General features: G+C 38.7%; 1 protein-coding gene across 1 annotated transcript; it reads right to left on the bottom strand.

The window, feature by feature from the left end:
- Positions 1-316: 316 nt before the first annotated feature.
- Positions 317-13,348, bottom strand: ilf2 (interleukin enhancer binding factor 2). The gene is made up of 15 exons (XM_071515973.1): positions 13,243-13,348; positions 12,664-12,723; positions 10,970-11,012; positions 10,563-10,667; positions 10,292-10,369; positions 9,485-9,587; positions 9,190-9,255; positions 8,608-8,724; positions 6,816-6,894; positions 6,636-6,723; positions 4,524-4,585; positions 4,302-4,416; positions 3,341-3,431; positions 1,164-1,331; positions 317-534 (listed from the first exon to the last, which is right to left on the bottom strand). The coding sequence occupies exons 1-14, from the start codon at positions 13,245-13,247 to the stop codon at positions 1,180-1,182; spliced, it is 1,164 nt and encodes a 387-aa protein (XP_071372074.1). The 5' UTR covers positions 13,248-13,348; the 3' UTR covers positions 317-534; positions 1,164-1,179.
- Positions 13,349-18,953: the final 5,605 nt, after the last annotated feature.

The following is an 18,953-nucleotide window of genomic DNA, read 5'->3' as shown; positions in this document are numbered from 1 at the left end:
GTTGCTAGCAAAAAGCAAAGCAAAATGCAGTTAACTAGGCATTGACTTACTGATGAACTCTTGGCCAGTGGATGAATATAGTTGATTGTATATAGAGTATGCAATGTTTGACTTGAACTCTAACTACAAAAAGACAATGGTGAGGCTTATAGGGGCAAATGGATAGTATATTGCAGGAAGGGTGACAACTTAATCCCTTTTTCTTTCAACTAAGTAATTCCTCTCTTAAATTTCTGTTCTTTTTTCACGTTGCCGCCTTTTGTTTATGGCCCTGTTCAAATAATACAAATTAAGTATTTGCATGCAAGACACAAGGTAAATAAAAAAAGGTTTAATTCAGTGTACTACTGTTACAAAGTAAAATGAAAGTAACAAAAGCAAAACATAATACAAATTGACACCGAATTTCGCCCGTCATCATTTTTCTGAAGACATCGAAGGACCAATGGCTGTCAATTAGAAAATGGATCCTGCTGGTGTGGTTTGGTGATGGGCGAGTTGACAGGGCTTCTTCACAAAGGTTTCTGAAGTAAACTGGGGGAAGAGATGAGGAAGACGAATAGTTAGAAATCACTGTATGACGGGTTACAATATTCAGTTACACATAAAGACATAGGACGCAATAGAATTACACATTAAAATTAATTTTTTTATTTGGTTTCTCCTTGGATAGTGCTACCTAAACATGTCGTGTTTACATTTCCATGTCCATAAATCGGCCCGGGAACAAGCTGATGGATAACAATATTGATAATTAGGGAGCAAAACAGCTGATTTATCTGTCATAGTTTTTTTTGGAACCGCTTCAATACAGACATTTACACATATTAAAGGCAAAGAAAGTTATTTTAAAATGTACGATAGCCACATTGAAAATGAAATGTCGTTACCGAATAATACCAAATGCATTAGTAAACTCAGAAGAAAAAGAGATATTTGCAGAAGAAAAAGATGTACGGATACTGCTCAGAAAATACGCAAAATATTGTCAAATAATACCCGATTACGATGATAGCATAGGACATTTTCATTTAGTTGTATTTGTATACACAACCAATTGACAAACACCACATACAATTTTGTGTAATTTGAATAGCAAAGAGAATGATGTAACACTATAAAAATATGGGTTGGTAGTGGAGGAATGCGGGAAAGGCTCCAACCTGAAAGTCTTCCTCTTCACTCCTGGGTCTCCATGCTCTCGTCTTCTCCGTCCCCTCCCTCCTCCAGAGCTTCGTCCTCCTCCTCCTTCCTCTCCGGAGGTTTTTCGTACGCCTTCTCCGACGGAGTGACGATCACGCCGTCCCACGTGGACATCTCTGATGCCAGATCTGAAAGAGGGGGATATTGAAATGGACGCTCCGAATAGGCCATATCGGCTTGACGTCACAACAACAAAGAACTTATTTCCAGGTGGATAACGTCGGTGGTGCTGCATCGGCGCTACAGTATTTTTTGTGTTATTTAACCAAAGTAAGATCCCTTTTTAAGCTCTTGTGATTAGAAACACACAGACATTATGTAGTTCTGGCTGTCCACTGAAAACGAGACGTTCCTGATGTCATTGCTGTTGATATTTGTTATTGTATAACCTAAATATATAGCCTATTTAAGCATGTGTCCACAAACTACTATATTTTACCAAAATGTTTAGAAATGCTTAAAAGTTCTATTTTGACCCGAATATTCGACTATTCGGATATTCGTTCGTTAGGTAGGTCTCTCTCTCTCTCTCTCTCTCTGTGTGCTTTAGAACGTAACCGCTGTGAAACAATCCGAAAATAACGTTTTATTTCTCTGATTCACCGGCTTTCTCGCTACTACCGCTCCCTCTCTTCATTCACTTTCTAGCGTAACCATCTCTCTCTCTCTCTCTCTCTCTCTCTCTCTCTCTATTAATTGAAGTTACATGTATGTTAAGTATATTTTCAGTGCTGTGTTTTTGTGAGGAGGAACTGTGACTGTGTGAACTTTGTCGGGTGAACTGTTGCCCGTGTGTGGAAAGCCAAGTGGTCTGAAGGTGCGTGACTCTTAACACGAACACCCCCCCCCCCTCCGCGCACTGCGGCCGAAGCTTTGAATATTCACTGTTGATTACTACCGAAGCTCCGATGCCTAGGTTGCTTTAAAACGGAAAAAGCCTAAACCTAATCCATTATGTACCAAGCTATATTTGGCATTACAGCCCCTAACACAACCCGATTTCGGCATAATCACTAATGTTGTGTTTAGTTGACTCGTATTTATTTACTTCGTATTTAACAAACAATTTCCGCTGCTGACAGGTGCGAGTTATCCGCCCGGAAGTATAGCCAATCTGTTTCTTTACAAACATCCTGATTTGGACTATAGTGACATCATCTATTCAGACTGAAGAGCAAACAAATGACAGATGTCCGCGCACCGACGGAAGAGCCTGCGAGTTAGGAGGTTTGTCTCAAGATGCGTGGGCTCAAACATCATGCACAAAAAGAATCCGACAAGAACTCAACTCGTAACAAAAGAAAAAAAAATACAAAAGAAAGGCCAAATAATGCATAAGGTGCAAAAAGTGGCAACAGAAAACTGTGTAAAAATATACTGGGTCGCATTCTCCTGCCCAGTTTCCCAACTGACTTCTACTGATAATAGATGTGAAACCTGTGAGTGCCTTATCACACACAGAAGTGACATGGTTCCATATTTTCGCCACACACTGCCCATCACACGTCTGGGAACACCTAGCTCTTTGTTGGTTTGCAACAACTGAACAAAAATCATGCATGCAAATATTTGTGATAACACTAAAACAATGAAACTATACTATATTCCCAGAGGCTTGTGGGGAAATAGCTATTTCGTGTTAACAAAAACATTGTTTTCTCTGTTATTTTTCAGTGAAGAAGTAAGGACACTGCTTCATTGAAAAATAACAAGAGAAAATGAAACAGTATTTTGAGAATTTTGAAAAGGTGAGGTGACCCCAAATAGTCCGTGAGCCAGGACCCCAAATTTGGGCCACCGGTACCATCTGGGGGGAATAATTCTCATAGTGATTTTTGGCAAGGTATACACCCCTAGTGCTAGAAAATATGTGATAGCATTGCAGTGGTGGTAGCTTTCTGGGTGTTATCACTCGATTTATAACCCCATGCCAAAACACACTTTTCAAAACTATACAAGAACAGAATAAAGCATTCTACTTCAAACTGATAGTTATCTCTTATTATTGACCCTTTCTCTTTGAATGAGTGTTCAGATGATGTTCTGAATGAGAGAAAAAAAAGTCCTAAGACTAAGTCCTAAAACTTGAGCAGTGTGTATGTGCGTGCGGTGTGTGGAGAGATGGAGGTTGGCTTACAGCTAGCGTCTCCCTCCAGGCCCAGGATCTTCCTGTAGCCTCCGTGAGACAGAACCCTCACCAGCGTCTGGGCTGTGAAGCACACCATGTCCTGCAGGGAGACAACGGCAAAAAATCACGCAACTTCTATGAAGATGTAATACTTCTTCTATGGAGACGCTGAAAGACCTTAATGCCAGATATTAAGAGCAATTTTTTTTTTTAAATTACACCGATTTCTGCCACCTAGAAACTGCAACATTTTTTTTAAGTTGCAAGGAATTTCAGGATTGAAAGCGTTTCTTGTCGAAGCAAAATGTTGGGGTGGGAGATACGTGATGACAAGGACTGTTCAAAAGTTCAAAAAGTCTTTGCACATAATCTTCAACTGTCACAAATTCCAGATTTTTTCAAAATAAATTCCATTCACCAGGATGCAGCTATGGTGACTTCGATAAAAAAGTACAATTAAGCGTAGCAGTCCCAGTGTGTGTCGTAGTCTTGGTGTGTGTCGTTGTAGTGTAGTTGATCATGAAAATCGTACAAAGTACGCAAAATGCGTAGTGGTTGGCATCTCTGAAATTACAATAATGCTATAGATGAAGTTGTAAATAGCCTGCTTTTAATTTATCTGCAATTTTCTGCTACGATTGCTCTCTCATTTCAAATGTTTTGGCAGCGTTTTATTTCATAATTAGGATATGTTTTTAGATAATTAGCCAATTTTTTTTTAGATAATTTAGCCAATCATAAGACTGCCGATCATGGTTTCGACTCTCTACCCGTGTTCCCTTTCTTTCAAAACGGGAGCGCACCGTAATCCAAGAGAACTCCATCCAAGTATGACGAATCAAGCGTGACGAATCATAATTTGAACCGACTAATATCCATCCATCCTTTTGGACACAAGAGTGCTATAATCACACGCTGACCTCGAGCCTCCCCAAACCCCATGCAATGAGGCGGATTAAAAAGGACTCGCCTGCTGTTCCAGAGTCATGACCGTGTGGACCCGGAAGTTTCCGCTCTCGCAGGGATCGGTGATGCCCACGGAGCCTGGCAGGAAGAGGCCGGCGGCGAGCATCTGCAGGCAACGCCTTGGAAACACACGACAAACACTACAGTAACACCTGTTCTGGTACAATGGAATACAATGCTAAGCTGAAACAGAAAATGAGACAGAGAGAGGCAGGTGAGAACTAACCTGTAAGCCACATTTAGAGACAGGGGCTGCCTGGAGGGGTTGTTCATCACTGCAGAGTGGCCCTGGAACAATAGAGGACCGGGTTCAAATTCTAAAACTAGTATCTAATGACAAGGTGGAACTAGGGCTGGGCGATATGGACCAAAAATCATATCTCTGTATTTTTAGGCTGAATGGCGATACACAATATATATCTCGGTATTTTCTACAAAGTGGGCTAAATGTTCAGTTGTAAGTAGGGCTGGGCGATATGGACAAAATCAAATATCACAATATTTTTGACCAAATACCTCGATATCGATATTGCGACAATATTGTAGGGATGACTACTGGTGCTTTCACAAAATATTTACACAATGAGATTTTTGATAAATAATCATCAGTAATGTGGATATAATGACTAAGTGGGTAAAGGCAAATAATAGAACAGCTAGAACAGTCTGGTAAGTTCAGAAAATGACATCACTTTACTGTAATGCAGCCTTTAAAACCAGGAAAAGACACTTATGCCATATCACGATATTACAATATCCAAAATCTAAGACGATATCTAGTCTCATATCACGATATCGATATAATATCGCTATATTGCCCAGCCCTAGGTGGAACGGTATTTAACAACACGGAAACACTGAAAACAAAAGCAGAACTTCAGGTGCATCATCAATAGCGGTGCAGGGATGAGACGATATATCGAAATTCAATATATCTCAATACAAAAATGTGACGATACGCACCGCGGGGCAGAAAAATGAATCGCGATATTAGTAGTAATCACAAATGAGACGGCTTGACCCATCACAATTTCACAAGCTCTCCATCCGAATTATATTATTTCCCCTTTGGAATGACATTTTTTAAATTGTTTACATTCTAGGAAGCCAATGCCATCGCTAGAAAGATTTGTGACTCAGAATTAAAACATATTTCTGCACAGTCAGACTTTGTCGTCATTGAGCTTGTATTTATTACGTCGTATCGCGGGTTGTATCGAATCGTAAAGCCACGTATCGCTTATCGAATGGTATCGCGACATAAGCGTATCGCCCCGTCCCTAGCTGGCTGTGTGCCGTCGCATTCCTAAACCGGAAAAACACAAAGATATCTGCATGGAATCCTGGCATGGTGATTTTCTCATTTGTATACAGTATTTCCTCTAATAGTGGTCGGTAGTCAATTAAAAGCCGGGTCTCCGATAATGGCCGGGGCCGTGGTCGACACGAACAAATGAAGGCCGGCCCCAAATACAGGCCGGGGAAAAAAACAAAGGAAAAAACAACAGTGGATACCGGTAAACTCCTGGTGCCTGTTATATAATGTAACTTAGGGCTGGGCAATATATCAATATTATATCGATATCGTGATATGAGACTAGATATCGTCTTAGATTTTGAATATCGTGATATGGCATAAGTGTCTTTTCCTGGTTTTAAAGGCTGCATTACAGTAAAGTGATGTCATTTTCTGAACTTACCAGACTGTTCTAGCTGTTCTATTATTTTCCCATAGCCACTTAGTCATTATATCCACATTACTGATGATTATTTATCAAAAATCTCATTGTGTAAATATTTTGTGAAAGCACCAATAGTCATCTCTACAATATTGGGTCAAAAATTTGATGTCCATATCGCCCAGCCCTACTTACAACTGAACATTTAGCTCACTTCGTAGAAAATACCGAGATATATATCGTGTATTGCCATTCAGCCTAAAAATACCGAGATATGATTTTTGGTCCATATCGCCCAGCCCTAATGTAACTGTAGTTTGTAGTAACGTACAAGTGCCACAAGATGGCAGTATGCCACAAGACGGCTCGGCCGGCGGAAGTCTCTGGAGCGTGCCGTCGTCAATTACCGTAATTATAGTAATGCATTGCGGTAACAAAAAAACGGCTACCTAGCGAACCCCGACAGAAGCAGATCAGAAAACAAGGAGGCTTCGTACTAAAATACGAGCAAATATACTTATCAAACAGGGGGAATTAGAAATAAAGGCCTGTCTCTAATATAAGCCTGCTTCCAATAAAGGCCTGGTACCCTCTGCAGTTGAGGTAAATAAAGAATATAATATTAGAGGAAATAGGGTAGGTGTATAAAATCGCCTCACCAACAGGTCCAGGATCCAGGGGGTGAGGGGTTCGAAGCCGGGAAAGCGCAATCTCAGGTCCTTCAGCAGGCGGATCAGCACTTTGACGCTGCATGACAAGTTCACACAACATCAGATATTCTATTAAGGTGCAGTGAGTGCATTTTGTATTCATATTTACGCGTGGAACGACTTTCTCACGTCGACTGGGAGGCGTTCTCCTCGAACCAGCGGGCGTGGCGGATGGCGGCGAGGGCGCTCTGCAGCACCTTGATGTCCACTGCAGGAACACAGACACAAAGCCTTGACCGACACCATCGAGACAGTCATGTGCATGTCCTACCACATTATGTCCACGATTCTGTTCTGATATGGCTCTGTGTGTGTGTGTGAAGTTCAATTTATAGATTACATTATTAGGGCTGTGCAAAAAAATCGATATAGCTGAGTATTGCAATATTTTTTTCCATGATACTGTATCGATTTTCCAGCCCCTCGTATCGATACATAAAAAAAAAACGATTCGTGTTTTAAACGGGTTTAAAATGTCCTTAAATTTCCCTCAAATCCCTTTGAATTAAATAGTTTTGACTCAATTTGTCCGCTGAGTTATCAATATAATGTGATGTACATATTAGACTACCCAGGTGGTACACAGCAAGTTGTATTTTCAGCTCTATTTTTACATTTTCAGTAAATTATGTAGAGTATTGCAATGTATCGCAATATGTATCGTATCGCAATGTATTGTGATACAATCGTATCGTGACCCATGTATCGTGATACGTATCGTATCGTGAGGTCATAGCCAATACCCAGCCTTATACATTATATACAATGATGCAACTCAAAGTGCTTTACAAACATGATTTAAAAAAAAAAAAAAAAAAAGACTTAAAAAGAGCTTAAAGTGTAAGTGAAGGGTTTCACCCCAAAATGCGATATATTCATTTGTTACCCGAAATTCTTCAGGCAATGTTTGAAAAACAGAAATGATCGAAGTATTTTATAAGCGAGTGTCTTAAGATGCCTCCTAACTTCAAAATTCATAATGTGCTCGGCTTTCACGGCGGCACTCAATGTGGGAGAGTGGATGTCATTTTCTTTTAAAAAATATGAAAAAAAAAAACAATAAACGATTCTTTATACTGGATTCTGGAGCTGACTGGGGGCCAGTGTAGTGACTTTAAAATTGGTGCAATACAATCGCTTTTATGCAGCAAATTGCAGGTGACCAATATTTTTTTCAGTAAAAGCAAAGAACAGAGCATTACTTGTAACACAAGTGTGCACTAGTTTCTCTGCATCAACCTGAGACATAAAACACCACAGTTTAGCAATACTTTTCAAGTGATAAAAAGCAGATCTGGTGCCATTTTTATTTGAGCTATGAGGTTTAAAGCAATATTCCACTTAGTTTTAACATGGGGGTTATTCAGCACTTGACCGCCATGAAAACCAGAATATAAACTAATCACCAAGATCGGATGCAACTGGACGAGTTTGTAGCGTTCAGATTTTTACTTCCCATTCATTTGAATGAGGCCACGAAAATAGACTGAAAACTGACATTTAACACGTTTGTGAACAGATTCAACAACAGATCCTGCTTTTAAGGTAACAAAGCGGTCCTGAATCCTTCCATCGTTTAGCATTTCTACTCTTGGTTTACACTAAAATTAGTATTTAAAAATACAAGTAGATCCGGTCTCCGAAACAGGAACTATCTCTCCTAAATGGTATCCCTCCGCTATGTTCTCTTCTATCAATAAAAATGCTATTTGGCAAAATTATGTTCTACAATGTTCGACCCACAGTCAGTTGAAAATCACAGTAGCAGGTTATATTCTGGTTTTCATGGCGGTCAAGTGCCGAATAACCCCCATGTTAAAACTACGTGGAATATTGCTTTAAGTCTGCATCCAAAATCGCCCCTAGGTTTTAAGTGTGAGTGTGTGTGTGTGTGCACGTGTGTGTGTGTGCAAGCTCATACGGTGCAGCTCGGGGTCCAGCTTGCGCAGGTTGGGGGGGACGGTGGTGATGAGGATCTTGACGGTGGCGTCGGCCGAGCTGATCTCAAAGCCGGTCTCGTTGGTCAGCATGGACAGCACTGATAACGGACAAACACAGTGAACAGCCAGTCTACTACAGCGGTGGTTATCAACACGGGGTCCGGGGACCACCGGGGGGCTCCTTGAGGGGGTTCCAGGGGGGTCCCAGGCAAACTGATGAATTGTTAAACTCCACTATTATTTCATTAACAAGAAGTTAGAGAATGTAGAAGAATGACTATTTTGGTCATATTTTCACTGTTATCTCTCTACCTACCTACCAGATAGTCATGGAATTCTGGACAAAATCATATCTAATAAAAATATTCTTAGATTTGGATTTGAGAGACAAAATCTCATCTCCCTCTCTCTAGGAGTCCAGAGCTCTTACGTTTCCTGTGACCTTTAAGTCACATAGATCTTAAGATCTCAAATCAAATGAATATCCAGATACAATTGACCAGTTACCAGTCCTAGGATAATAATGGTACCAGCACAGAAACTTAAAACTTAAAGCATGTCACCTTCAGTAGGGTCCTGTGTGCGAAGGGTCTCCACTACTTTGTTGCCGAGAGCAGCAACCGCCTCCACTGCAACAGACAAGACATTTTTAATAAGCAACATTCAACAGCATCCTGAATTATGAAGATTAAACCGAGGGCTTTGAATATGGCTGAACGATATCTCTTAAAAAAAAGGGAAAATCCACCCTGGGATACTCTTACACTATATTATCAATTTGTGATAATTGAAGCATTCCATTATGTTATGTGTTTTATGGTGGATTTTCCCTTTAATATGCTCCTGCTGGTGACTCACATGTCGGGAGGATCTTGAGGATTACAACCAGGTCGGCGACGTTGTGTCCTGTTGTCATTGTGCCCTTCTTATAAGAGCCAACCTGACGCACCTCTTCAATTTGCTATGGGGAGAGAAAAGCGCAGCATCAGCAACATGCTGCATTTGATCACTGCTAATATTATAAACTAGCTCGCCAACGGCTCCCTGTCTGTTTTGTCCGTTTTAAGGCCTTACAACCCTGGTCAACCTGTCCTTAAATGAAGAATGGATTTACAGAAACAGAACAACAATTAATAAACAAAATGGGAAAAAAAAAAAAAGGCCCCGTCAGGTTTTCCAGAAAGTGGTCAGGGAGGAACCTCCATCATATCAGAGGTAGATGACACTAACTGGACCATATTTGATATTTAACTAAGGGCCAATACCAGCCTTGCCATATGCCATATTTTGGAAACATGGAATATATCCATGGACTTATCAGAATCTGCATTATTATTTGCATTTACTTGCACTGTCTCTATAGTTTTATATTATGTACATTACCTTTATTTATTTTTTTACCTTCCTGTACTTGATTTCCTTGGCACTGTTCTGTCAGCTGCTGCTGTGGCACCTGAATTTCCCCAAGGGGATCAATAGTGCTATCTTATCTTATCTTATCTTATCTTATCTTAAATCCTGTCACCTAATTTTGGGTCGCGACCAATCACTTGATAAATACTGATCTGCACTACATTAGTATTGGTATCAATATGTCATTCAGTATGTTGTGTAATGTGCATGGCTTATATAGCGTGTGTGTAGTGTCAGTGACATTGGACTCACCACTTCAAAGTTGCCAGGGGCGACAATAAGGTTGTCAATGACGTTGTTGATCTTTGTGACCAGGGACAAAATGGAGGACTAAAAGGAGAAAAAGGCCAGAAAGTGAACAAGTTTTTCAGCTGTGGATGCATTTACAAACAATGCACGACTTGGACAAGAAACTAAATTGTTGACTGTTCAGACACAGGAATGCAGGACAGAAAGAAAGTAACTATGCAAGTCAAGTCAGTGGACGTTGTGTGTGTGTGTGTGTGTGTGTGCATGGTCTGACCTGCTCTGCAGGCGTGGGGCTGAGGTCCTGGTTCCTCTTCAGCAGACACTCACTGAAAGACGTCTCGTCGGCTGCAGGCTTCACTCTGGGAAAGGCCATCTCACACTGGTGACAAAAACAACAAGCTGCTTTAGCACTCAACATGCCTCTGATTTTACCCCATCTACATTATATACCAGGGCACTATGGTAGTTTTACTGGCAGCACATGGGCTCCTTTTGTGAAAAATATAGATGCAGATAGATAGATAGATAGATAGATAGATAGATACACAAAGAAACTTAGAATCACGCTTCAAAAATTAAGCATTTTTTTGTATGTCAATATTACATAAAATTACATAAACGAATTAGATTTTTTAGGTGAAATTGACAGCCATAAAACCCACCAGCAGATTTTTTACTCACCACATAAAAATCAAACGGGATGTGTGGGACAAAGGGACGGTACCTGAAAGAGGAACGAATAAAATCTCAACCTTTTGTAGCAATATTGGCTGCAGCTGTGAACACAGAAATATGTCTGGGAAGAGAAAAAAATAAGCAAAAATGTAGTGCATGATACTGTGCCGCAGATATAGTTGGGCGGTATCCTGATGTTATTGGATACATTTAAATAGGGCTGGGCAATATGGACAAAATCAAATATCACAATATTTTTGACCAAATACCTCGATATCGATATTGCGACAATATTGTAGGGATGACTATCGGTGCTTTCACAAAATATTTACACAATGAGATTTTTGATAAATAATCATCAGTAATGTGGATATAATGACTAAGTGGGTAAAGGCAAATAATAGAACAGCTAGAACAGTCTGGTAAGTTCAGAAAATGACATCACTTTACTGTAATGCAGCCTTTAAAACCAGGAAAAGACACTTATGCCATATCACGATATTACGATATCCAAAATCTAAGACGATATCTAGTCTCATATCACGATATCGATATAATATATTGCCCAGCACTACATTTAAACATGTTCAAGGTATCATATTCACTACGGTATTATCATTAGCATTCTGTTTTGTACAAAAATACCACATTGTGCTATTGATTAACATGTGGAACAGTGCCACAAGCAGTTGTGGCTAATTTCACTGTAGTGTGGTATCAGTATAAACTATGGTTAGACCTATATATTGACCTTTTATTAAATATTAACCACACACCCCAAAAAACATGAGAAAAACTGACACTTGAGTTAGATTCCTGAAGCGAGAACAGCTGCAACTACTACTGGCGATGTTATACAATAGAGAGCATAATGTGGTATTTTAATAGAAAACATGTTATCAGTATTTAATATGACGTCTTGGACATATCCAAAAAGCCTGGTATATAGTAATATTTAGAATATTTTATTTAGAAACTCAGACAAAATGAAGTATGGTAGGAATATTATGTGAATATTTCAGTTTAGTTTGACATCACACCAAATATTACCATTCGGTTCAATATGATGAACATTAATTTGATTATTTAACGTGATTTTCGCTTATGTGAGCCATATCGCCATATATATATAGATATAAAAAAAATCCTTATGATTATCGTGATATTGATTTCAACCATATCGCCCAGCCCTAGTTTTCAGATATGATTTACAAAAGGGTTTGACGGGATTTCTCTTCCATACAAACAGACAGGGTTTTAGGGTTTTTCCTAGGGCTGGGCGATAATTCAATATTATAATTTATCGTCTTTCATATTGTGATGATATGAAGATATTTTGATATCGTGACACACGTTTCTGCTGTCTAAATTGATGATGACAAGCAGATTTTACTTAAAAACTCTCATAAAATGAGGTATGGTAGGAATATTATTTGAATATTTCTGTTTTGTTTGACATCACACCTAACATCACCATTCGGTTCAATGAGATGAACATTAATTTGATTATTTAACGCGCTTTTGCATACATGAACCATATCGTGATATATATTGATATCGAGAAAAATCCTTATGATTATCATGATATTGATTTCAACCAGATCGACCAGGCCTAGTTTTTCCTTCAGGGCTTTATGTTGCCCTTCTTTGGACTCCAGATGCTAATAAACACAAGTGAGTAGCATCGCGGCTGAACTCACCCCTGGACCAGTCCTCCCCGGGAGCCGAAGCGGCCTCCTCGGCCCCTGCCGCGGTCTCCTCTGGACACAAACACAGTAACATGTCAACGCTGCTCACACACATAGACTTGCAATAAATAAATAAAAAAGAATGGTGCCTTTACGTCTCAGCCAAAAGAGCTACTTCATCCCGTAGAACTCGCTAAACTAGCTTGTTCAGCTGCTGTGCTACCGGGACAAATCGGTTTGAATTCATTCATTCGCCGTACACCTGGGTACCTACCGTTACTGGCTAGTTCGTTAGTTATCTTGGTCAGACTACAGTTGCCTCCGCAGACATGAAAACCATAAACTCATGTCACAACGAAAAATAAACTTCGAATAATAATAATACTTAATTTGCTGCCTCGCTAACAGAGGTAGCAAGCGTTAGCCATCTCGCATAACAATGCTAGCTAGCTAGCTTCAGGTTAGGCTAACGACTTCATTCAACCCTTTCATCTTTAGGTACACATTTGCAATGGGATTCTGTGTTAACTTATGTGAAAATGGTGCACAGATATGCCTCTAGCGTTGCAGATGTATGTGCAATACAAGTACCTCATTGCGTACGACGTTTTGATGATTAAAAGCAAAGATTTAAGGAGAAATCTTCACCGTCCGGCACCGGCCTAGCTTCCCTGATACATAAACTGAGCTTCCGGCGTGACCAGGAAGCAAAACTGCGTCAAGCCAGCGAGCGAGAATACAAAATAAGACTTCCGGCCTCCAAAATAAAGCTCATAGTGGTGAAAATGTGTGTCACTGTTTGTAATGCAATACTACAAAAGTTTAACTAAAAAGGGAGCTAAGGAAGAATTTGTACTACATTTGTACTGTTTTATAAGATAGTAGACCTTCCAAGTTGTGTGTAAGACCTTCCAACTTCTAACTTTGGTATCTGAGAATTTCATTGTAGGTTTTTGGAAGCCCTGTATGGCATCTTTCATAGGCCTATAATATGGCTATCAATATATATATATATATATGCTGTGAAATGGACATTTTTCATAAAACATATATTTAACAGCTAGAGGTTCACTCCATAGTTATTGTAATGATTCCACTTAGTTTTTCAATATATGTTTTTATTGCAAAAGTTCAAAAATTACAATGATTTACTATTTACAATGATGGTGGTTTGGTAGGTTACTTTAAAAATGCAATGCATTACAGTTCTACCTCATCAAAACTGTAATCAGTATCATAATCCAAAATTTTACCCAAACTCAGTAATGTATTCTGATTACTTTGAGTTACTTTCAGATTATTTTGCCATATTTGAGGTATAACAAAGTGAAAAATTACAAGTTCAGGAAATGAACTTCAGATTTAATAGAACAGAACTGTAGTAGAACTATCAGAAACTTTCTTCTGTGCCACAATTTATAATGACGGAGAACATGTGACATATTAAATCATAAATCTCTATGGTTTAAATGGCCTTCTGAGTTTCAAAGTACATTATTTGTATTACATTAATTTTTTTAGCTAACATAATGGAACACAGTTACTTCAGGGAAATTATGTCCAAACAACCAGTCCTGAGGGCCCCCAGGGGTTCAAGCACCCAGACAGGCCACAAGGTGTCCTTCCTGTTCAGGACTCTGAGCTCCAATCCGCTTAAATTGATGCTACTGGTCAAGGTTTCAGCGGTTAAACATGTGATTAAAAAGGTTCAGATTGTTATTTGTTATTTTCATGATATAGCGTTAATAGTAATTGGGATTAAATCTTTCAATCATCATCCAATGTACTTGTAGTTTTTGGGTAGTGAACCCCCCCGCCCTGCATACGCGCACAAATTTGATTTGTGGGTTCAAGAAGAACATCAATCTTCTTTCCAAAGCTATTTATCAGCTTTTAAGATATTAATCTTGCCCCGGATCTGGCCTTATGATTGTATGAACAGGTAGAAACCACATGGCCTCTGCACTTTCCCATTTTAAAGATCCTGTCATTGCCACAAAGGGTTAAACACCTTCTGAGTCCAGCCTCGGTTCCCCCTCGGTCATACAGTGAATCGGAAAATTTTATTAAAAAAGTGGAGCTTATGAAAACAAAAATATACCAACAAAAGTGTGTTTTTCACAGACTGTGATATGAGATGTTTGTATTAACTCCTTGGATTTTGTTTTAATCTCAACTGCACAAATTAACAATCTGTACCTTTTTTTTTTATCACTTTTTTTAACTACTTCACTTTCATGTCTTAGCTACCAATCAAAGCAGTAGTAGTAGCAGTAGCAGTAACAGTAGCAGTAGTAACAAAGTAGTAACCAAACCCCTTAATTTTATCCCTGAAATGTCCTTAATTTCTCCATTACATACACATTAATTTTACATAAAAAATAACATAGCTTCCTGTCTTCCTGAATTTTTCATTAAATTAGAAAGTAGTTAAGATTAAGGGGTGTTCAAGGAGGTTTCGATGGGATCTACTCCATTAATAACTCCCTTAATTAATTTTAAGGGGATTTTGCATGAATTAAGGGGTGAATTACTGGTTCATAGAGTTAGCAGTAGCAACAGTAATAGTAAGAGCAGTAGGCTAGAAGTAGTAGTAATTGTAGTAGCAGTAGTATAGTAGCAGTAGCGGTGGTAGCAGTAGCAGTAGTATAAGTAGTAGTAGTTGTAGTAGTGGTAGTAGCAGCAGTAGTAGTAGTAGTAGTAGCAGCAGGAGTAGTAGCAGTAGTAATAGTAGTAGTAGTAGCAGTAGTAGTAGTAGTAGTAGTAGCAGGAGTAGTAGCAGTAATAATAGTAGTAGTAGTAGCAGTAGTAGTAGTAGTAGCAGCAGCAGTAGTAGTAGTAGTAGTAGTAGTAGTAGGAGTAGTAGTAGGAGTTGTAGTAGTAGTAGCAGTAGTAGTAGCAGTAGCAGCAGCAGTAGCAGTAGTAGTAGTAGCAGCAGTAGTACTAGTAGTGTAGTAGTAGTAGGAGCAGTAGTAGTAGTAGGAGCAGTAGTAGTAGCAGCAGTAGTACTAGTAGTGTAGTAGTAGTAGGAGCAGTAGTAGTAGCAGCAGTAGTACTAGTAGTGTAGTAGTAGTAGGAGCAGTAGTAGTAGTAGGAGCAGTAGTAGTAGTAGCAGCAGCAGTAGTACTAGTGGTGTAGTAGTAGTAGTAGTAGTAGGAGCGACCCTGGTGCAACGCTGCAAGGTTTTATTATTTGTAAGAAGCAACTGACAACTGACCATTGTTAATATGCAGACTGGGGGAATGTCTGGGCACAACAATGAACTTCAGAACTTGGAAATATTCACATTACTTTGAACTGATGGAAGAAAAGTAGAAGAACATTCTTGTTAACGGTAAGCTTATCTTTCACTATCATACTGAAGATTTGAATTGAAAGCACTTGCCAATGCATTGTGAGCACTATCTGCTGTTTATTTTGACACCAGACATGTTCATTTGAGGCTGCCTCTATGATCCTACTAGTTTACCGTATATCAGTGGTACCCAAATAAATGAAAGCTACCTTGCCTTTCAGAGGTTGTTTTCTTTAGATAGCAGTAGATTGTGTACTCAGTGATGATTTCTATACAATAAGAGTGAGGACATCATCATAAGACACATTTTAAAGGCCTGTTTTTAAGTGGGTAACTTGAAAGTATTCTAATGAGTTACTTTTAATAAAGACTAATTTGGTAGTAACTAGTTACTATTTAAGGCAAGGAACTAAAACTAATTAGTTAGTTTCAAAAGTAACTTTCCTCAACACTGTTCCCAAGCCTGACAATGGGGCTCACGCAGCTCATTTTTACACTTAAACTTCAGATTAGATAATAATCGTAAAACAAAGTTTACTCAACACAAGGCTATTTACATGAACGAAATTAAGCTTGCTTTTACTAACCAAAGTAAATAGTGAGGGTGTAGAGGAAGTACAGAATTACCTTTATAATATATGAATAAGAATAGGTAATATAGAAGAGGCGTGATTCATTTCCGGGCCAGCCCCTGATCCCTGCCCACACTTAACCTGAATAAATAAAACCATTGAGATGGAAGACTACAACACATTTTATGTAATCTAAGAAGGATATAACATACACCAGCAGAGCAATATCAAAGTGCTGAAATTTCTTTACTAACGGACTAAATTTCACTGGCTTGAATCAAGATGGTGCAACCACTGAGATGGCTGGGGACCAACACTCTGTGCTTAGTGATTTTTGGTATTTCAGGTAAGAAATATGCACATATTAATATTATTATAATATTTTATATGAACATTTGCAACTCATCAAATGAAGATTGATACCTTGCTTAAAAATTTATGCTGCTATACTGAAATAAATATGAATGGTGATTCATTCAAAGTGGTCTTGTTTTAAGACTATACATTTATGCTGCTTCCTTAGTAGCAATATTGATGTACTGTACTGACTTGAACAAGATAAGAAGTGTGAATAGCCTATATGTATTTTTTTTAAAGAAATTTAGGTGACATGAGGACTCTACCTCATGTCACCCAAATTTATTTAAAAAAAATACAAATAGCACTTTATCTGGAAACATTCCTGCCACTCTCGACAGATTTTCCTTGACTTCTAAAATGTCCCATTTTGGTGCTCAGCATGTGAAGTGAACAACCACCTACATACTATCACATACTCAATGGTGTTTTAATTTCAGTGGTAACACTATACAATAAGGGTACATTAATTAAGGGTTAGTTAATGCTTAATAAGCATGAACTAAACCCTTAATTAACAGTTAACTAATGTGTCTGGTAATAATTTACTAATGGTGTTCATGTTAACTAAGGTATTAATTTATACATTATTTAATAGTTTATAAAGATGACTATTAAATAATGTATAAATTAATACCTTAGTTAACCTTAGTTAATGCTTATTAAGCATTAACTAACCCTTAATTAATGTACCCCTATTGTAAAGTGTTACCATTTCTGTAAAGGCTTACAACTTTGAGCAGTCCAGAGAGTGATTTTCATTGTGTTATGGATATCTTATGGATATCCTCTGTCACTTGTTTGTTTCCACATTTATGTCTAATCAACCAGTCTTGAGGGCACCCAGGGGTCCTGGCACCCAGAGTTTTACTGATTTATAACAATAAATCAGATGTCAAAACGTCATTGTGTGTGATGAGAGTTTGTCTCTAATAGCTAATATGTCCCACTGAAACCTGCAGGTCTTCTGTCTGGCGAGGTGCTTCCCCCGCGCGGCTCTCTGATCTCAGAGCAGCTGATGTCTTCTTCAGAATCCAGTGCTTTCTATCTGGCCATAGAGATCACCAACAGAACCTTCACCCCCGCACTGCTCAACCACGCATCTGAAGAATATCACAACATGTATACAGAAGTCAGCAACTTGGTAAGATTAATAACCATAATAGCCAATATCAATACCAATACCTTTACCAGTCCCAATACCTTTACCAATACCTTTACCAATATTAATAGCAATACCAATAGTAATGCTAGTACCAGCACCAACACCTATACCAATGCCTATACCAATACATTTTATTTGTATAGCACTTTTCAAAATACAGTTACAAGTTTCTTTACAGGGAGTGTATTATTGTACTACAAACACAGAGCCGTTGCAGGAACATTGCTGCGATGTAATTTTTGCGACGTTATACGTTGCTGGAACGTCACATGTTAACGTTGTAGCAACCTACTAAGTGAAATTCCAGTGTCGTCGCCAGTACGTTGTCCCAATGTTTCCAGCAGTTTTTTGGAGATGTTGTGACAATGTTGCATGCAATGTTGTGTAGACTTTTCAGTTACATCCTTACATCCGTGTCTTTCTCACCTACTGAAGTACTGTAACTCTTAACATAACCTTTATAACAAAATGAGGATAAACTACTAACATACTGTAACATTGTGACATAACATGGGGAAATTGCAATAAATTATATTTCCAGGTGTTAATCCAGCATTAATTTATGCAACAAATTCTTTGTCAATGCAAAATAGAGAAGAGCATTGGACACACTGCTCAAAAGTTATTTGTCAACCAATTGGAACTGAATATGTTGCTCTTTCCACAGCCTATTAGAAAAACCACTTACACAAAGAGGATATATGGAATATTGAATTTTTTCTGATTGACACGTAAGATGAGAAGCAGTCCAGGGCACTCCCAGAGATGCCAACCCAATTCCTCATTCTATCACTCTACAATTAGCATGATCAGTCACCTCAAAGGCTGAACTTACATATTCATCACAGAATCAGAGCACATCAAGAGATCAATCGTTACCCTGGCAAGAATAGCATCAGTGGTTATGAGAACC

This window comes from Centroberyx affinis, unplaced genomic scaffold (genome assembly GCF_046629955.1).
Source record: "Centroberyx affinis isolate AG114_WGS23_722 - 3 ecotype Tasmania unplaced genomic scaffold, CSIRO-AGI_Caff_v1 ptg000388l_1, whole genome shotgun sequence".
Lineage (NCBI taxonomy): Eukaryota > Metazoa > Chordata > Actinopteri > Beryciformes > Berycidae > Centroberyx > Centroberyx affinis.
Note: the sequence above shows the minus strand (reverse complement) of the source record. Positions and strands in the feature narration are given on the sequence as shown.